The 21,905-nt window shown below is 42.3% G+C and overlaps 1 protein-coding gene across 1 annotated transcript in view; it reads left to right on the top strand.

The window, feature by feature from the left end:
* The window catches only part of Prkch (protein kinase C eta), a 203,073-nt gene extending 181,747 nt beyond the window's left edge, over nucleotides 1–21,326 (top strand). Inside the window, exons 13-14 of the mRNA XM_074067844.1 lie at nucleotides 18,224–18,367; nucleotides 20,029–21,326. Coding sequence (XP_073923945.1) covers nucleotides 18,224–18,367; nucleotides 20,029–20,175 — 291 coding nt within the window. The 3' untranslated portion in view covers nucleotides 20,176–21,326. The remainder of the gene's footprint in view (nucleotides 1–18,223; nucleotides 18,368–20,028) is intronic.
* Nucleotides 21,327–21,905: the final 579 nt, after the last annotated feature.

Genomic DNA, 21,905 nt, shown 5'->3' with positions numbered 1-21,905 from the left:
CTTTTCTCCTCTCTGCTGCAGCAGTTACTTGTGGGCCAAGTACAATATCAGTTGGTAGTTTTGTTTGCCAAAAATCAAGTTTGATGCAGTCCTATTTGTCCGTTCTTTCTCTTAATTACTGAATTTAAACTGGCTTAAGTTTAAGTGGCTTGAGGTTTGGTCAGGCCATACCAAGGTGTTGGATCTAGTGGATTCCACTCCCAGTTTGTTTGATAACAACTATGTTTCTGTTGCCAGTGTCCAAAGAACAGGACAAAGGAGACTTTCCCTTAGTGCTAGAAGAGGAAGAAGGAGGTTCTTAAAACATCTTTGGATTTCTTTGGCCTCCATGTTATTCTTTTATGCAAGACAGGTGCCAAGCCAAGGATTCTGGTACAATGTGTCATGGTGAGAAATTCTTTTTTTTTTTTTTTTAATGCAGTCAAAGCACTACCTTACTTTGAAATGAGGGAAGAAACATGGATTTGATGCTCTTATGTTAAAAATAACAAAGTTTGTGTAATTTAGGTCAGTTCTGGAAAACATTAGTTGTGTTAAAAAATAATGTAGTATCGCCTATAATACACAGAGGGATATAAAAATGAATTAAAAATTTATTCATTAGGGAAAGATGCAGAAAATCTATTCTCTGTTGGGTAGTATCTATGGGATTTTATGGAATTTTATCCCATAGATAACTGTCCTCAATTTGTATTTCTTTCAGTTTCCAAAAGTTATATCCTTTCCAGTGCTTTGAAACAAAAAGCTGAATTTGGTAAATGTTAGCTGTCTTACTGAAAGACTTGTCTCTTTGGAAACCTCCAGCCTTACAATTATTGCCATTTTGAGAACATCTTGTATACAGGTCACTGTGTACTGGGCAAGATTGCCTCTGAAAATTCTCTGTGTCACTTAAAAAGAATCACAGAAGTCCTCCTCAGGAAAATATTGCCAGAGTGAATCACAACACATAACTCGATTCTCAGGAGCTCAGGAGCCAATACTCCTGAAATTTAAAAAAAAACAAAACAAAACACTAATCTCATGTGGAAATAAAAATAAAATACTTTGGAGTAGTCTACCAATTACCTACTGTCTGGTAGGCTTTCATAAGAACAATTTATATAAATTAGTGGAAATTTTTGACTGAGGAGACCAAGAGTGTGGCTTTGATAATTTTATGAATAAAAAAATCATGGGGAAGGACTTATCTGTGTGGACTTTTGCCATGAAATTTCTTAACTTCCTGAAGGGAACGTATTCACCTGGTCTGGCCACGGCTAACCCTGATAACATAAGCTGTGATAACACAGCTTCCCATGTGGCAAACTTAGGCTTGTTTTGCATTACTACTTTCTTAAGGCCCATGACCCAGAATCTGGTTCTTTGTGATTCCCAGGGCATGCTAGCCCCCTTGGCCTGTAACGGCCAACCCAGAATACAAATGACTTTTCATGATGCACATTTCAGTCCAATTACCACAGCTGATTTGATACTTGAAAGGGTGATCCCAGAATTTACAATCAAATGAAAATGCTACTTTAAGCTGTAAAGGAATGCCCATCACTAGCCTTGCTGCATAAAGATCGCTATGCTTGAAGTGTACTGTGAGGATAGGAAATAAAAGTCAGTCTGCATCTCAAGAAACATTGATGTTCTTCTCCCTTTAGGGATTACCAGTCTAGATCAGCACTTCTCTGATAAATACCTCATACCTTTTGCATCCAGGCTTATAGAAATCTGGAAGGTCACATCACAATTTGGATTGGACATCTCTCATATCTGCTTCTCTTAATTTTTTTTTCACATTTTTGGGAGACATCCTCATTCCAATACTTCAGAGTTCTCTTGAAAGAGACTAGATATCACCCCTTCAGCCAAGGTTTACAGAACCTAGAGCAGATGCTAAGCAAGGTTAAGAATTATTAAGACCATTTCTTCTTAACAAATAAGCCCAATTGCTTAAAGCTGAATCTCCAATGTATATATACAGTAAATACTTCTAGTAACTAGCACAAGTGTTATCCAGTAACATCCTCTACAGTCTTGGTTCTAAGAAGAAATGGCCTCCTGTCCCTTATCTAAAGAGAATCTCAGCATCAGTGGATACTCCATTGTTCCCTCTCCCTGCAGGTCCTCTTCTGGGAAGCTACCAATCTCTTTACTTCCTTTCTAATGCCAGCTGCTCTCATGGCTAATGACAGCACCTGAGATCATTATGTGTCATTTAACTAGCAGTGATTTTCCTAAATGGCACTCTGTGCTCTCTCTGGGGTCATCCAGATAGGAAGGAGCTGGGGATCCATGGTGCCACTTCTGCTTCCCACCGCTGTTACTTCCTGGCTAAGTGATGTTGGTGGGCTTCTGTCTCTCTCTCTCTCTCTCTCTCAATCTCAGGGTCCCTGATTATTAAGGAGAGGTCATAAAATCCAGGCCATAAGTTTATCATCGGGGTTAAATGAAATAATGTATGTAAACCTTACAGGTATACAATAAGCATACTGTTTCTTACTCCCTTCAAGGAATATGCTTTTGAAGTAATTTCTCTTAAAAACTGTCAGATAAAATTACTAGAAAAAAATTCACTGATGATTCTTGGGACAGTTTTGTATATTTTACTCTCTATACCTAAAACTAAGAAACTTAGTGCTATAGCTGAGGACAGTGATCTAGACCTCACATACGGCTGAGACACTTAAATGGAAATAGGACCAAGGAAAACAACTGAAACTCAAGACGTGAGGGGAAACAGCGGACAGGGAAAGGTATCAGATTTGGTGGTTAAAAGCCTGTCTGCTCTGAGCAGAGTTGTCTAAGAGCAGATTTTGACTTTTTCCCACTGCCATGTGACCTTAGGCAAATGGCTCACTCTGCCATGCCTCAGTTTCCTCACCTAAGTTATTGGGTATTTGTCCTATAGGGCTACTGTGTGGATCATGTACCAAACTGTGTGGGGGCAAGGGTACTTGATGCATTTCTCAGGAAAGGGCACATGCCTAGAAGTGGACTCCCCTGTTAGGAGAGCTGCATGCATGAAATGATTTCTAAACTCTTTGCCTTTTCTAGGAAAAATTATTGCATTTCTGTAATAGGAGATGGGTTTAAGTATCAACTCATACTTCATAAACTATCCAGACAGCTTCCTGGCTGTAATCACATCTTGAGGTAATTAGGCCAAGATTATGATTTTACTGCTGGAAGAAACCTTAGAGATTGTCCATTCTACTCTCTCATTTTATAGATGAGGAAAATGAGAAGCACAGAGAAATTGTGTCTCACCAGAGGCCACGCAGCACATCTCTTAAGCAAATAACATGGAACCCTGTGCATTGCTGATGCAGAGGGAAAATGGTGTAACCACTGTGAAAAATTATTTGGTAGGTGGTTCCTCAAAAGAATTAAACATAAAATGACCATATGATCCAGCAATTCTACTTCTGGGTATATACCCAAACAGAATTGAAAACAGAGACTCCAACAGAAACTTGTACCTCCATATTCATAACAATGTTATTTACAATCCCAAAAGGAGGAAGCATCTCAAATGTCTCTCAATGGATGAATGGATAAACAAAACATGGTTTATCCATACACCATATACTATTCACCCTTTAAAAGGAAGGAAATTTTGATACATGATACAACATGGACGAAACTTGAAGAGATTATTTTAAGTGAAATATGCCAAAAACAAAAGGACAAACAGTGTATGATTCCACTTCAAATAGTCAAATTCACAGAGACAGAAAATAAAATGGTGCCGGTCAGGTGCTCGAGGAAGGTGAGAATGGGGCATTTGTGTTTAATGAGTGTGGAGTTGTAGTTGGGAAGATGAAAAGTTCTGGAGAAGGTGTACATGGTTTATGTATATTTATGCCATACAGTGTATGCCATGTGCTATACTAAAAAAAGGGAGAAACTCCAAAAACCTAGAAATCAGATTCCAGATTTTCCTGACTCCTAGTCTAAGATTCTAAGCTGGATTGTTGCCCATTTTTCTTCTACTTCCCATTAAAAAGTATCTCCTACCCCTAGAGTTCCATATTTCTAGCACCCAAATTACTCCGTGATGTCATTCGTTCCTATTATACCAGGAACATTAGCCACTAGAGGAATTTACCAGGGTGCGTGTACTTACTACTCACTCATCACTCACCTATTTAATGTTCAATAAAGTAAGGCATAATGTTTATGATAATAATAAGTTAAATTGTTATTTAAAGAGCGTACACTTGACTAATGCCATAATATCAGAAATAATTATCAATCTATTGACCTGACATGAGTCTCCGTGCCAATGTATTAGGCAATTGGAATCCATGCTTAATTTAGTTCAGTTAATGCTCGTTAGGTGTCTTTCTTTACTTGGCTTGTGCTAGAGCTGGGGATGCAGTGGTGAAAAGACCTGGTTTTTCTCTGTTGCTCATAGTCAAGTAGGAATGAGAACAGGTAAGTGAATACTTTGAGTACTGCCTAGGAGGAATCATCTTTGGAGAACTTTCTCTGGAGGCCAGAACAGGGATGGTGACAAAAGGATAAGACAAAGGAAATGACATTTAAACTGGGCATTAAGGGACAAATGAGGTTCAGTGTGCAGACAAGGGTGAGAATAACATTCTAGTTAGAGGAAATGATTTATGCAAAGCCTCAGAGGAAGGAAGTGGCATATATGTTCCAAGAACCATAGTTATTAGTTCTATACTGTTGGAGCATCCTGTGCAGGGTAGGAGACAAGGAAAGATGAATTTAGAGCATGTGAACTTTGATGGAGCTGGGAGATGTCTGGAAAGTGGTATAGATAGCAGCTGATCACATGGCTCTGGAATGCAAGACAGAGGGCTGGAGATGATCACTGTGGACTCTGGGAGTAGATGTTGACCAGGGGAGAGGTGAAGAGTAAAGAGGATGGGACCTGGGGCAGTGAAGTCAATTCAGCTGGGAAGCCAGGAATGAATGGTTTCTGATCATATAAACATGAAAAGCTGCAACATGTCTGCTGGTTTTGCTTCCAGTGAAATAAGCCAGTGGTTATGCAGTGTGATTCATCCTAAAGCGGATGCCTCCAGCAGATGTAGTGCTGGCAAGGTGGGAACACATGGTCCTTGGCTACATAACGAAGGCTTGGGGAATGAATTCATGTTAGAAGTAGGTAAGATTAGGCATTTTTAAGGGCTCTGAGCAGGCTTTTATTTTGTTGTACAATGCTAGATCAAATTATACTGTTTTTCTTTCCTAGTGTAGATTTGAGGGATTTTTTCAAAATTTCATGGCCACCCCTGGTCAGGCATCCTGTGATCATGGTGACTTCAAGAGTTCCTAGAGATGAATAGTTGAATCTACTGGTAGTGTCTTGCATAGTCCTAAAAACAGTAGGGAAGTCCTGAGTACCAAGGATTGGACTGTAGTCATTTGCCTTTGCTCTTAATTTCATAGAACTCTGTGTATATGAGAAACATAAACACAGAATTGCAGAGCTGGAAATTTTGGACAAAAACATTTTGTCCAAATCCCTAGTTTATAGTCCCATTGATGCAAAGGGATTGACATATTAGAATGCTAGCCTTAGAGTCATGAGTCCTCAGTCTACTTCCACAAGTGGCTCTCAGTCTTCACCTCTGTTAGCAGTGGGGACAAGCAGCTCCAGTACCCACTTCAAATGAGGCAACATGCATGGAAGCCTTTTCAAAGTGGAATGCACAGCATAAGAGCAAGTTATTAGCATCGTTAAATTACGAGCAGTAATTTCACAGCACACTTACAGGTGTCATTATCCCCATTCTATTCTTGAACAATCCAGTAACATCATCACACTTATTAAGTGCTTAATTATACACGAGGCTGTGCTAGAGTTTTATTCCTAGGAGAATGATACTTTATTTGTCCAGGAGCTTTCAATCTAAATCAGACGCGTGGGGAGGGTGTAAATAGCCAAATAGATAATGAGCTATGTGTTCATTTAATGAATGTTCATGTATTGTACATGGATACGTAGCAACCACAATATGCTACTGTCAGCTTCTGGGCAAGGTGCAGGAGATCTGGTGATGAGCAAGGTAGACGTGACTCCTGCCTTGTGGAATTTACAGCCTAGTTGGGGTGGAGAGGACAAAGAGGTTTAAAAGAAGCAGTTTTACAAAACCATATACAATTTGATGGGAAAAAAGGCAAGGTGCTTTGGAAGCATGACAGACAAAGCTAAGCTGATCTGAGCTGTCTGAGGAAACCATGCTGAGATAACTTTTAAGCTGAGAGTAAAGGCTGAAGAGTAATTCGTCAGGCTTAAGATATGCAAAGGTCCTGAGAAAGAGACACCCTTTGAGTAACTCAGTGGCAGGGTGGCTGGAGTATCACAAGCCAAGGGTAGGACAATGAGGGATGCAGAAGATGAGGGAGAAGACACAGCAAGAAGCTGAAGGGCATGGTAGACAGAGGAAGGAGTTTGGACTTTGAAGTTCCAAGACAGGTCTGGAGCATTTTAAGCAAGCAAGAGTGACAAAATCGTTTTTCATGTTTAAAGTTCACTCTGGTTATGATAGAAGGAGGGACTCAACAGACAAAAGTATTTGCAGGTGAAATGATTTCTGGGATTTCTTTTAAAACAATCCAAAGTTGGGTGAAAGAACAGGTGAAGCAAGCCTAGGCACATATCAGTACACCAAGTCTGAGTGCTGGGCACATGGAGTCATCTTACTGTCCTCCCTACCTGCATCCATTTGAAACTTTACAAAATAGAAAAATGTGAACACCAATATACGAATGAATTTCCTGCACAAGCCCGGTGTGTGCAGATGAAGAAACATTTCTATAGAAATGTCTAGAAAAAGTGAGCCCAGCCTTCATGAATGAAAGGAAATGATTTAATAATACCATATACAGAAAGAGCAAATGGTGTGAACCACATAAAGCTCTCCTGTGGATCCCAGCTATATCTTTTGAGACAAAACAAACATCTCAGGTTTCTGGATTAGGAGCTGACATCACCCTGATCATTTTTATGCTGTAGATAAAATGAACCAGAGGGGTTTTAGCACATTCATTTCTTCAACATCCCTGAAGAGTCTCCATGTCCTCTCAAGAAGTATCCTTCAGCCCCCAAGTCAGCAGCTCAGTGTACCCCCAAAGAAGTATTTTTAGCAAGTAAAAAAAGAAAACAGAGAAGATGAGAGTCTTCCTGGGCTGATTCTGCCCCAAGATGCCCTTGTGACCCTATGGGGTCCTTTACTGCCCTGTTGGGTCAGCCCTATCCCTCCAGAGAGACAGGAAGAACCAGGATCTCCAAAGCAACCCTCACAGCCCCTCTGTCAGCACTGTGCATCATCTTGACATGACTTCCTGGTATTTTATGATTTTTTTTAAATGTAAGAACAGGACTGTTCCTGGAATTGATGTACATTAGATATTTTGCATGCCTTTTTTCCCCTTCAGAAGAAAAAGCTTTTTGAATTTCTCTCTTACTTTTTTTAAAAGAAGGCATTATTATTCTACATCTGTAGAAATGTTTGTGCTCCATTTATGTAACACACTGTAGAGTCATAGGTATTAAAGACGTCAGTGTTTCATCTGTGAAATAGTGGTAGGGAATCCCCTGAGTTCAGAGTGGAGAAGGCAGAGTGTCTTTCCCCACTGTCCCTCTGAGACTGAGGAATTGACAGGACAGGCCCCAGCCTCTTCTGACTCCTAATCCAATATTACTTTCCTACACCTACCCTTCTTGTCATCCCTTTTATCACTACTCTCTCCATCTCTGCCACCCCCAAGGCTGTGGATATTTGAGTTCTTTGTGTGTGGCTGTCCAGAAGTCTTATAAAGACATAGATAGAGTTCAAAGGACTTACCTATGAGAGCACTTCCCATGGAGCACGGTCATTGGTTGGAGAGGTAGGTAGTTAGGAGACACACAGTTTTTAGGCCAGGACTTCTATCTGAAAATAAATTTCCAAATCATGAGCCAGTGAACCCCACAACTAAAAATAACCCAATGGGGAGCTGTTTTCTTAGTTGGCTTTTGTCCTCCTTATCTTTGGTTTAAATATATCTGTTAATATTCACACATGCATCTCCAGACAGCCCCACCTCAGAGAGTAAGTTACTAAAAATGGCAATATCCTCAGAAGTTAACACAAAAAAGATATTCAAAGATACACACATTTGCATAAAGAATAAGTATAGACTTTCCACGGTATTGACCTTAAAGATTTTATTTTAACATTTTATTTATTGCCTTTAAAGTAAATACTACAAGTTTGCTGTTATTTCCCTGTTACCATCCTAGGCTGACACTGAATTATGCCAGAATGCTGATTATCATGACACAAAAGAAAATAGTTTGTGTTGAGCTTCTGAGGTTTGTCTGAGTTTTACCCGTTTTAAGGAAGGCTTGGGGGAGGTCCTCACGTGTCTCAGAGCTTGGAAGGTGATACCCGGCTCAGAGGTTAGGCTCCTTGCTGAGTCAGCATCTGTGAGAAATCCCGTGGCTCTATGCTGACTCAGGTGAAGTCAACACCCTTGTCTCCACGCTCACACAGGCGGCCGCTTAGCTAAGTGCTGAAAGGAGTTTGCTGCGCTCTCCTGAGTCACCATGATAAACTTGGCATCAACAGGAGATTGTAAGGTTGCTTTTGTTTCTGAGCATCACAAAAATTCAAGTGTGTGTGTACATGTGTGGGTTTATCTGTCATCAAACTGACGAGATTTTGTCATCCCTGCATTGTCTGCAGGATCCCTGCTTGCCTCTTTGCACAAAGAGGAAACCACATTGAATGCTGGGATCCTCTTCTACAGCCAAGCAGCTGATTCATTCAAGGAGCCTTGACCGTTACCCTCTCCATTCCTAACTCCCCACCATCTAGTAGAGGTTGGAGTGTCAAAGGGAGGGGCCAAATGGTGGTAAGCTGGGAGGAGGCTGAGGAAGAGGAGGAAAAATGGGACCCAAGTAATGCAAAGAACCCAACTCCAGGTCATTGGAGCTGATTTTTCTAATACTGTTTTGGGGACAATCCAAAAGAAAGTTATCAAAAGACCCTTTTAATAAGAGGGGTGGTTGACATGCAGCCTGAAAGTAATCCCATAAGAGGAGATGGAGTGTCTACTGAAACTCCTAGGGGGGTCAATACCTTTCAGAAGTGAACCATTAAGTCTCAGATCACAGCTACTGTTGGCTTATAAGAGAAAACTGCTGAGCTGCCCAGAGACTATGTATTTGGTGGGGATTTTTTAAAACCATGTATTTTTATTAAAGCTATTGTTCTTCTCTTCTTTCCCCCTCATTAGATTGTAGGTTTCCTAAGAATAGAGGTCCTCCTGTTTTATTTGCAGGCAGCAGGGTAAAGATTTTCTTTAATGAGCACTCACACCACATCTCATTCATCTCCATCTCCAGCTAGAAGGATAAAGATGTCAAAGATTTCGTAAAATGATCATGGAGACTTTTTTTCTATTTGGAGATTTGCTAACTAGTATCTGTGAGTCAGAAGAGCTTTTTAAGTTAGAAAAACTCCTATGAACAGAAGTAATACACTTTTTTTTTCCATTTTCCTTGCCAACTATCAAAGATCCATAATCTCTACCAGTTGATCATCAGGTTCAGTTTAGATACCAAAGCTAATGTATATCCAGAATAATGGAGGGTATTGACCTAAGTTTTGTCAGGAGGAAACAAAGGACATGGTTGCATGTACCTCTAGATAAACCTCTCCAGTACTCACTTCTTTCTAATAGCCACATTTAGGCATGGTGTCCAGATAGCAGTCATTTGTATGGCTTGGGCATGGGGGGAGGGGGCAGAAGTTAACTTCCTTTAACACTGGGAAGTTACTGGAGAGCATTGGAACTTGCTCTATCAGCCAGAGCTGTTTGAGACTAATTCCAGGAATAAAATTCCATTGGCCAACAAAGGCATCGGAGTTGGCTCAAGGGCATGACCTTCAGCTTCCATCTCAGGCACTCACCTCTGACATTTACTTGTTTTAACCAATACTGTCACGTGACATGAGCCATGAGATGGCTTAGGATTTGAGAAAAGCAATTATGCTTACAAAACACGGGAGAGGCAGTGTACTGGCAGCATTGAAAAGGAACTGAATGGATGTCCACGAAAAGGAAAATATATGTCCATCGCAGAGGAAAATACAGCCAACAGTCCACTACGGATTTAGCACTGTTCTGCCCCAGGGTGGGAACAGGAAGAGCACAGGGCACTTGTTGTACTGGGTTTTATTAGGAGGAAATAAAGCACAGTGCTTAGTGTGTCTGTGGAGATAGGTCACAGAATATTCTGGTGTGGGTTGATTATAACCTGTTAGGGAAGTCATTGACCCACTTGCATTTTCAGATATACCCACATACTCACATGTCCACTCCTTCAATAACTAGCTTGGTGAGTTCAGCTAGAGCAAGTTTCATTTATTTTTTTATAAAGAAAAGCCTACTTCCCTAAGAACATGGCATCTGCAACTGAGGGAGTGAGGAACAGTTATCTTCAGAATGTCAGCTTTTCTCTCCCAGAGTTTTAATGACAAAGGCAAGAAAAGAAGAGAAAAAGGCTGAGACTGCTCCTGAAGTTGGCAGAGATCACGGTAGACACTGCTCTCACTTCCCACCTGGTGCCAGACAGATCATTCAGGTTCTGCTTCAAACATTTCCAATAAAAAGTCCTGTTTCTCTTAGGAAAGCCCCTTCTGTAACATAACAGCATTGAGTATTGAAAAGAACCTTTAAAAAATTGTTCTTATGAGGACTTATACATGTCTCCTGTGTCTTCTTCCCCTGAACTTATTTCTTCCATTTAAAGGCCACTAATCACTCTTCTGGCCAACAGCTCTTCAGACACTTAAAAACACAGCAGTGTCCTTCTGTCTTCTCAACTCAAGACCCTCAGTTGTGTAAAGTAAAATTGGTGTCAGACTGAAAGATGGCTCAGACTCTTCCCAAGACTAACACTTTCCTCCCCCGTCCTTTAGCACCTGTTTTGGGTGCACTTCACAACCACTTTTCCCCCTATGAATCGGGGAGACAGTGTCACATGGGCCAGGAGAGGCAGTGCAAGCCAAAGGGATCCACCAAGCGCTGTGAACACTTATCCAGGTGAAGTCCTGGGAGTGGAGCCAGGATTCTTCCCAACCTAAGTCTTGTCCACACTGCTCTTCAACCCAGAATCCAAATAAGTTCAGCAGTCTTCAGAAGTGAAGCATAGTGACTGAGAGCAAAAACTTCTGCTGTCACACAGGCCTGGGTATGAATCCCAGGCCCACCCACTGTCAAACCATGTGGCCTGGGGCAGGTTACAGATGGGTCTCTTCCTCTGTTTCCAAATCTGAAAAAATGGAAACAATAATCATGGTCGCTCCAAAGATTACCTAGAATTAATTTGAAACAAACACTTAAATCAATTATCAGGTGCAATACAGAGTATTTAACATACATATATAGTGGAAATGCCTACCACTTAGTAAGTGATAAGAGTTACAAGAACTGTACCCTTCTTTTCTCCACATACTCCATTCCTATACTGTCCCTTCCCAAAACAGTCTGGACACCTGGCAGGGCAGTCCAGTCCCATAGATTTGCAGATTGCTAGTTCCAGCTCTGCAAGTAAATTCCATCCAGGTCCATTTGGAGCAAGATACAGTGGCTTTCCTCTTGGCTCGTCCAGCATTCCATAGCAGCGCCATTCTGCATAAGAGCCTGAACTTGGGAGAAAATGGCGTTTGCTTCCTCAGAGCTCTTTTCTACCCTGCCAAGCCCCATCCCACCAGTGGCTTCTCATCGGTCTCATCTCAGGTTCAAGTGTCTGCCTCTGCCTTCTATGGAAAAGTGGCTTACCAACATCAGGTCAAGGCCCTACCTTCTGTCCTCTCCTGTGATGCCTCATCCACTAACTGACATCTTCACCCCATCCCTCTGTGACCACTGTCCTGAGCCTGAAGGTGCTGCTGGCACAAGTCATTCCCAGGTCAATGCCCCCCACACCTTCACCAGTAGAAAAGGTGTGAAAGGCCCAAGGCTGGTGATTGGACTTCACAATTGGGTCAGAGTCAGACTGCACAGTAGCAAAAGCCAGACATACCTGCACCATGCATAAGAGGCACATTTTGTTAGCCCCTGGGTGGCCATCAGGCTGTGTGCCCATGGCGAGGCTGGCCGTGGTGACAGTGAAACAGTCTCTGTTCTGTGTCCCGCTCTCTTTCTCTGCTCTCCCTCCCCCGGACTCTCTTTGGAGCCATAAAATGCCTCCTTCCCATTTAGGAGTGCCTCCCTGGAATATTGACAGGAATGTCCTGTGGCTTGGTTTCCTTCCCTTTGGCTTGGCAGTATGAGCTGCTAACTCTGTCTGCCTTTGTTTAAGGTCTGAAATGGAATGAAAAAAGAAGGTCATTCTGTTTGCCCAACAGCCAAATCCAACTATTAGGTAGAAAATTCAGTGTTTTCTGGCTCCTGGAAGAAACTGTTACTAGACTAATTGCTCTATTTATATAACTAGTCCCCTTCCTATGAAATCAGACATATTTTGAAAGAGGAAAAAAAGTACTTTTCACCATTGCTTACATTTTAATGAGTTTCAAAGTCCATTTGGATCCTGTTATCTCAAGACTCACATTTATACAGAGTTAGTTTAAATCTGTCATCTGGAACATCCAACAACTCAAAACCAAGACCTCCTCATGTGTAGCCCATCCCACAAGACATGATTGTCCTGTACCAGACACTGGACACAAGAAGCAGCTCGATTGCAGCCACATTCTGAATTTGGTGCCTCCCATCTATTGGTAATGCACATCAGCATTTTTTGTTTTCTTTTTTTAAGATTGGCTTAGAAAAGATCTGCTATCAGAAAGTTGTTTTCCAAAGACCATTTCAGCTACTCCACAGTTAGGGCCTGGGACTGTGAGAACAGACCCAGATCTTATTTGATCTGTCCTGGCTGTAAGATGGAGCAAAAGGGAAGGCCAAATGAGCCTCAGGGTCAAGGCTGACCTCAGATTTTAGTGTCTTCTCTTGGAGTCTTGAAGTAGAATAAGATGGACCTGCAAGTGATTTTAACAGATCTTACTGTACTGTTATTTCTCGAGGTCTTTTCCTTGCGCCAGGCACTTTATATTGATTTTCTCATGTACTCGCCATAACCTATTAAGTATGGGAAAGCCTCCGTTTCATAGCAAAGGCATTTGGGGTCCAGAGAAATTAAGGAATTAGTCCAAGGCCACATAGCTCCTCCGTGCTGAAGTTGGTGTATAAGCATAAGTAGTGGAACAGCAAAGCCAGAGCAGTTAACCTCTGCTCCGTATCAGAGGAGACCCCATATCCTTCAGGTACCTTTCCCTGGTTTGGAGATTTCCCAGGACATGCTCGAGCAAACTTAGCCTACATCACTCTTTGGAGCTGCCTTCCGGAGGGAGCACAGCTGATTGCCCTCCTCTATGGTCCACCTCCTGTCTAGCCTGGAAAGGACTGCTGAGCATCCCATTCCCAGGGGCAGGTGTGTCTCTGATTCCTTCAGTAGCTGTCATTCATTTCCACTTGCATGAGGGCTACAGAAGGAAGGAGTATGTAAAGTGAATCCATGAGACCTTGACCCCTCTCCTGCTCTCCAGGGTGACACTTAAATTGGGGTAGAGTCAGACTTTCTACGCTGGGTGCCTAACTCACTCTCTGCAGCTTATAAAGTGCTCTTGTTGACCTAGGAAGTTTTCTGCTTCCCTTGGTAAATGTGTAAGAATCCTCCACTCAGTCACATTGTTTTCCTTTTGGGCTGACTTTCCATTTGGACCATAGTCAAGGAGGTCAGTTGAGGTGAGGCAAGTTTGAAGAGTGAACTTAGACATGGACGAAAGGAATTGCTTGAAACAGAATTGCTTTTAACTTATTTGGCATTTGGGTCCCATTATGGACATAAGCAAATTGAGAACATTTTCCACAAAAGTATTATGCTGTCACCATTCACAGCAGTGGGAATGGGGTGTCCACGGAGAGTCCTATGGCCAGCCAGGATGGCCTGCACCTGTACATGCTTGCACCCGTGAGTGCCATGACCCATTTCAGGCCTGGGACTGGTGGGAAATGTTTCCTTAATGCCCTGCTCAGCATCTTTGGACAGGGGTTGTCATAGAGGGGCTACAAGCCACTTGCCCTCAAAAGTCCTTAGTATCACCTCGGGATGGTTCCTGTTTCCTGGTATTTATCCTCCTCTGGCTTCTTCATGAGCCCCACCCACTGCCACCTGGCTTGTTTCTTCCTTTGTGCCAGGACTCAGGAGCCATGAAAGTCAGTGAGTGAAGCCAGCCAGGTGTGAGGCAATAGGGAGTGGTGAGACACGTGGCCAACTGGGAATGTCATGCCCACCACAGCTCAACTGCCGGCCATCCCTCTGAAGAAGAAGTAGTGCAAGCCCAGCACTCTGGTTCTGCAATATCCCATTTTCTCAAAAGGTTGCAAAACCTGACTTTTATGTGATGTAACATGTAACATTTCCAGGTTTTTTAATTCTTGATAAGTAATTAAAATTATTTTAAAAAACACATTCTGTGGACTAAAAATGTATCTAAAAACTACAGGCAGTCTCAGTTCTGTTCTCTCTCTCTCCTTCCTTCCTTCTCCCTCTTTCCTTCCCTCTCTTCCCTGTCTCATCTACTGCAATCTTGCCTGCCTTCCCACCTTCAGCCCTCTCATCTGAAATACCAGTATCTCTGAGAGTTAGCTCTCTAACCTTGGCTGCAAACCCACATTTACAGGGCTGGTCATCTCCATGGGAGTGCCTGTACACCTCAAATGCCAAGTCGAGCTCATCAACCTCCCAGGCTTAGCAACTCTTAAGACCTTTAGTCAAACTAAATAGCAAACAGACATTCTCCAAAGATTAATAAGCTGATTTAAGATTTGACATTGCAGTGGCAATGTGTGTGCCATAGTAAACTGTGGGCCTATTCAAAGAGATTGTTTTCATATTCAAGGGGAAGTTTTTAGAGGGCACATGAGGATTCTACAAATTTTCTTGAAATAATCCTTGGCTACAAGATCAATAATAAGGGTGACATCAGTCCCTTGTGGGGTGGTCAACCTTGCAGAAGTATTTTCTGTGTCAGGTTGTGGTGGCCTTTGTGCAAGTCTTCTGTCATAAAGGCACACATACACAGGCACCTCCCTTTCACAACCTCCCACCTTTCTTTACTTAGTTAGGATTTGACACAGTGACTCCATTTTGATTTTGACAACTTTCACAATCTCAAGAAGGGTTAGTTGTATTTATCTTTGTTCCCCTGATTAAAAAAAAATATCACTACTACTGATTCTGCCATTAATACTAATATTTCAGATAATGATCCGTTACTCCTCTTTTGTTCCTTGCCTCTGTTACTCAATCCGCCCCGCTCCATCAGACAGCCAGAAAGGACACTGTGATCTTGACTCTACCCTTCATCCCAGCCCTAGGCAGTTAGTGAATTGCACTCATTCTTCTTCCCCAAGCCTTCTAGAATTTGCTCCCATTTCTCCCTTCCCATTAACTAGAGGCTCTCTGAGTTTCTGAACTCAGCTGTGGTCTCAGCTTCATTCACCCCGCCACCAATCCTTACTCTCCATGCAGGATTTATTCATCACCCTGTGGCCAGAGTCATCTCCTAAATCACGGACATTTCTTATCACTCGCCTTCACTTTTAATGGCTCTCACTGGCTGCCCACACATTTCCTCACCCATCTCAGTGTACCACCTGCACCAGACTATATGTTCCTCTGCCAGCACATCAGGTGCTTGTACGCATCTGCACTCTGCTGGCTGTGCCCTCAAGCATGACTGTTTTCTTTCTTCATGCCTCTTCATCTCTTCTTCTTCATTTGTGCTGAATGCCACCTCTTCCATGAGACTGTCACTTACCTTCTTACCACCCACCCAGACCTTCTCTAAGCTCCACAGCACTTTGTCTTAAGTCTCTTCATTTCATCGGTGCCTTAAAGTTCACTTGCCTCTTCCCCTTCCCTTGGTTCATGCCTTGATAGAGAGACAGTGTCTTGTCATCTGCAGAGCCCCCTACCCTAGGAAGTCTAGTGCACTGCCTTGCATTCACCAGTTACCCTCTCAACCTTTGTAAATAGAAAGATTTTTTTTTAATGTGAGGATGACTTCATCTAAAGAGCCCAAACCAAGATATTAAAAGTCAAAACAAAGCCATTTGGTTATTGAACAGGATTGATCAGAACACCATGAGAAAGTATCATGCTAGTGAAATGGTTATTCTTTTTGCTCCCTATTTCAGGGATGTGGTTTTCAAAGAAGGAACCACTGTGATTTGGTCTGCTTGTCTTCATACAGTGCCTCTGCCACGGTGCCCCTTGGAAGCTTGGATTTAGTGCCAGGGCAGAGAAGAATGGGCAAAGTCTCTCAGACAACAGGGCTTCTGCCACTCTGGCATATAGTCCTGCACTCTTTTTCTTGCCCAGAAGTACAAGTTGTACCCACACATTCACAAAATGTCCTCTACTGACATCATTGGCAGGCCTGGGAATTTCCCACAAGCCATCTGGGTCTGTTCTGTCATCCTTGTCTCCTGAGTTTTTCGCAGCATTGTTATTTGTTAATTAGTTCTCAGAATCACAACTGCTCATCCATTAGGGATTGTATCCTACTGACTTTCCCATGGAGAGAAATCTACTCATTTCTTTTTTGTAAGTACTTTCCCCTTCCTTCTGGAGAAGGAAGTTTACCCAGAAGATCCTGAGCAGTGGGAACTTCCAGCTCTTATGTAGTAGAGTAATTTACAAGGTACAGATTTTCTAAATCCACATTGACCATGAGAAGTCCCTAGAGTAGAAACCGTTCTAATTGGACCTGTCTGTATTTGAATGCTTATTTTATTTTGGGTTTCACCTCCAGTCTAGCACCACTTGAGGCTTTTAATTCCTTGACACTTGGAGAGAAAAGCCATTAAACCCCACTAGTGTCTTCATTTTTTATTGACACTCTTTTAAATCACTTTACATACAGATTCTGTGAGACTGACGATTGCTTGGGAAGTTTTGCAGCCTCCTTCCTCAACATTATTATTTTCATTTGAACCAATATTGGAGGCTTGCAGCTTTGGCCACCTGGCATGGCAGCCGTAGTCACCTCCAACACCTTCAAATGCTACCTTTTCATGTCTGCACCATCACCAAGATTTTCCTCTTATTTACTCTGTAAAATCTACTCCGAAAACATTTCTGGGAACACCGTTGTGTTCACAGATCGAACTTGGAAAAGGGGTGCTTGGGGTGGGGGTTGTCACAAATCTGTTTAAAGATGACAATTTAAATAAAAGCCAAACCAATACCAGAACTTTTTATCCAAGTCAATTTCTTTTTTGAAATGGGAAATTAAATTAGCTGTCTTTGAAATTAAGAATTATAGTCTGGGCCATGACAAGTGAATTGTTCTGTGTATGAGTCCTTGGCCAGGAAATGATCAAAACACCAAGGCCATTTTGTGAAAGCAGAGTTAGCCCAAAATACTTTGATAGGAGCTGAGCATCAAGGAAATTTCTGAATTGATACGAAGATAGAATTTATATACAAACATCTCTTGAATATGTGGCATCACCTATTTAAATTCTTATCCAGTAAACCTATTTCAAAATGGAAGAAGAGCCATCTTGAAGAAAAAATATTTTCATCTCGGACTATAATATCTTTGCTGCATAAATAAAAGTACCCAATTTTGCTTTTCCTAGAGCCTAAACACAGAACTTTTAAGCTTTTTTTTTTTTTTTTTAATCCTTGCTACTTCTTCACACAGGTCTTCAAAAACAATGACTCTCACTCTTCTGTCTGTGGTCTTGTGAGAGAGCGGGAATCCTGGCCAGCTGGGCAGGTCTCTCTGGAAAATGGCACGGCTGTTCCTAAAAGTAGCCTCATTCATAAGATGCCTGCTGTCCACAACTGCAGTGTGGGAGAGAGGCATACTATTTCATAAAGAGCTTCTTTTCTTTAAAGAGGAAAGAAAAATACATGGTGTTTACAGAAAAAGAAAACTGGACCCTTTAGTCCTCTTTTAGTGGCCATGTCTGAAATGGACAGGGGAAGGCCATAAATCCACACAGGCAATTGCGCCTTTAAGGCATGATTCATACTGGCTGTGCTGCCCAGGATGGAAAATCCAGCTAGTTAAGCAACGTCAGCCAGAACGCCTCCCATAGGCTTGTCTGCCAGGGCTGATGCCTGCTGTCTTGTGACACAGCGATTATACGTGAATGAATAATTGACTCTCTCTTTCTCTCTCAGTTCATGACCAAGAACCCCAGCATGCGCCTGGGCAGCCTGACTCAGGGAGGTGAGCATGCTATCTTGAGACATCCTTTCTTTAAAGAAATCGACTGGGCCCAACTGAACCATCGCCAGATAGAACCACCTTTCCGACCCAGAATCGTAAGTGTCAAGACCATTAGCGTAGACGTTCCCCTTTCTTCAGATGACCAAAGTCCAACTGGGCAGCTGGTGTGCCCTGTGGAGTGACAGAGTAGAAGTTCACATGACACTTTTACAGGGCAGTCTTACCCAAGAGGAGCTCGGCTCCTTGCCCCTGAGATAGCATCTCTCCATGTACCAGTTATTTCTCATGAATTTTCATCTCTTGCTTGCCCTGGCTTCATCCTTCCTTAACCAACGTTAAAATATTGTAGGGTCTAAGATGCCTGAGATGTTGTAGGTTTCTCCCCAACGAGTTAGGTAATTGATAAGTCATGATTCCTAAGCCAATATCCTCATGCTCCTTAAGCACCATTTGTGCCTTTCATAAGCTCCCAAGAAAGCACAGAAGGCATAAGATATTCCTTTGCTGAGCCTGGCTCCTTGGCTTATAGAGCCTGGACTTATTATAATAGCTACTGTGATGCAGAGCTCAGACCAGAATGGGCCAAGCCTTTTTGGTGAAATATGAGAGCACCAGGGGTACCTCTCTAAGCTATGCAGCAAGAGGGGTAGCCCTCCTGAGGGTGACCCAGTTCATGGTCTGAGAGCTGAGCTCTTGTTTATCTGTGGGTCAAGAAAGCCACAGTAGAAAGGCAAAGAAGCCAGGATAGCAAGAGATCAAGAGTTTCAGGGAGGAGGGGTGGTCCATGGGATGGAGAGAGACGTATCATTGAATCAAGTCAGAGAAGTACAAAAATGTAGCAAGACCCCATCTCAATCAATAAGCTGAGCATGGTGGTGTGTGCCTGTGATGCCAGCGAGGTGGGAGGCCATAGGTAGGAAGATCAAAGTCCAGGCCAGCCCCAGGCATAAACACAAGACCCTACCTTAAAAAATAACTAAAGCAAAAAGGATTGGGAGTAAGGCTCAAGTGATATAATTCCAACCTGCTCTCCCCCTCAAAAAAGATATAACATATGCAACTTCTCAAGCAGACAGTAAGCTTAGTCTGTGCTCGTCTGCTAGGCTTTGGATACCAATCAACCAGAGGTAAAGCCAGTTCCTTCCATGGATAGACTCTTGTCAGCTCCTCTGAGATTGGGGATAACTTGGCTTTCAGAAGCTAGAACCCATAGTCCTGACTACACAACCAGCCCAGGAATGAGTAACACATCTTTCTAGTGAAAGAAATGATAGGCAGTTTTTCTCTAAGGTCAGCATTGCCAAGAAGTCTTTTAACAACAGCTCTTTACATGTGTAGAACTGTGTACAAGCAGGTGAGGTGAGTGTGAACTTACGCAACGCCTTGACAAATTGGAGCTCATCTGCCCCTCACTGAGGGCTGCTGGGAAATGGCACTTTGGTAAAATGGAGAAATAAAGGGTGAGTGAGCCAATTGGTTTAGTGACCAAATTAAGTCCTAAGCCTCCCAGTCTAAGGTTGGCCTGCTCGGCAAGATTTTCATGGGGTGAGTGAATCGGTGGTTACCAAATGCCATAATAATTCACATTGCATTGGAATTGCTATAAAGTACTGTTTAATCGCAGTGATCACAACTGTAAATAATGCTGCTGAACAAGCTACAGAGAACTCTGAACTCATTGGAATGGGCTGAGTCCCACGCAAGATGAGTTAGTCTCAGGTACATAAATTCTGACCTTGTTTCCCTTTTTTCACAGAAATCTCGAGAAGATGTCAGTAATTTTGACCCTGACTTCATAAAAGAAGAGCCAGTTTTAACTCCAATTGATGAGGGACATCTTCCTATGATTAACCAGGATGAGTTTAGAAACTTTTCCTATGTGTCTCCAGAATTGCAACCATAGCCTTATGGGGAAAGAGAGCTGGTATGAGAATCAAAAGGGAATAGAGACTTTCCAGGAATTTCCTTTGTGGGAACTCCCCAGCATCCGCCTTAGAACACCAACTTTACCTTCAAAACAAATGTTCACAACTCTGTGAAGGATGGAGCTTCAAGAGATCAACTATTTCAAGTCCCAAGGGAGCTGTAGTTCTGGGACTAGTTGATAATGAAATGAGATTTTATGAAGACATAGATGTTCAATCTATGAGTTTCCATGGCTATTTCAGACCTGGGATATTAACAGGAGCCAAAAAGAGAGAAGGCATGAAGAATAAAGTAGGTCCTAGAAGTTCTGAGCCAAACAGGCCTTTTACTGTAAGAGACAAATCAAGACTTTCTGTGGACTACTTTGTGTTCTTTAAGTCAATGAACCCCTAAAACCACAGTCTGCAAGAAGACTCTAAATGCTAATGAAGAATTTAAAGGTTTTTCTAAGGAAATGAATAGATTTCCAAGTAATGATTTACACTGAAGAAACAAACAAACAAAAATGGTGTACCTAATTAAGTCCCCAACTTAAAGCCCAGTGTGAAAACAGATACTGGGCACCAAGACAATGGCCACAACAGGTTCTCTCACCCTTACTTTGATTAGCTAGATATTTATTGAAAGTCCATTGAGTGTCCATAAGGTGTCATTATGCCCAGTATCGTAAACAATAGTTACCTTCATAAAGCTTTCATTCATTCTGGGTTCCACTAATTTACCTGAATGGTGTTTGCATTCTGTGACATGCCTTTCCACATTGCCTCTGCCACAGTTCTTTGTCTACACATACTTTCTTTTTCACAGAAGGGTCACCGCCACAACACAGACAAACAGGCAAGCTTCCAGTGCATGCTGCCCGCTGACCTGTGGAATCTGATTATGGCTCCGGACTCATCAGTGAGGAACTGCACGCCACTCGTATCCATGACCAGATGTACAGCTTCTCCATTAGCAGTTTATTTAAGTTATGTTTGCAGAGACAGTTTGTTTGATATACACTTTAATAATTAGAAGTGGATCTTGTAAAGAGGGCTAGAGAAAAGACGGACCTTATAATGTGTAACCACATATGCAACTGGAGAATTTTATCTGGCTGGAAATAAATGCATTTTGTAACAAAAGGAACTTTTCTGTTCGGAAGGATTTGTTCTCTCTTCACTAGGAGAGTTGATTTCCAATCAGAATTAAAAGCCTTTGAGGACTGGGGCAAGGCTCAAGTGGTAGAGTGCTTGTCCACCAAGTACGAGGCCCTTTGTTCAATCTCCAGTACCACCAAAAGTAATTAATTAATTAAAATAAAAGCTTTGAGCAGAATGGATCGAGCTCTTGACTGAAGGGACACTCCTGAGAGGAGAGTTTGACATTAGCTTCTCGTATCCCAAAAGTGGATATGGCCTGTCTCTTACTGATCAATGCTTCTGTTCCAATCATGACAGTGACCGCTGGCTATTGCTGCAACAGACTTAACTCTCAAAATCTCAGTGGCTAGACATAACATTTATTTCTCATTCACACAGAGCACATGTTCATGGACCCCCTCTATCTTCTAAGTATGCCGTCCGCAAAGTATAGTTCCCAAGGTTACTAGAGCAAGGGAAGAGAGAGATGAAGAGGTGATGGCTGCTTTACTACCTCTCCTCAGAGGGACATACATCACTTCTCTCACTTGATTGGACAAAATGTGATGTCCCTCGAACTGCAACA

This window comes from Castor canadensis, chromosome 3, assembly GCF_047511655.1.
Source record: "Castor canadensis chromosome 3, mCasCan1.hap1v2, whole genome shotgun sequence".
Taxonomy (NCBI): Eukaryota; Metazoa; Chordata; class Mammalia; order Rodentia; family Castoridae; genus Castor; species Castor canadensis.
The sequence above is the reverse complement of the archived record's forward strand: the minus strand, read 5'-3'. Positions and strand labels throughout refer to the sequence as shown.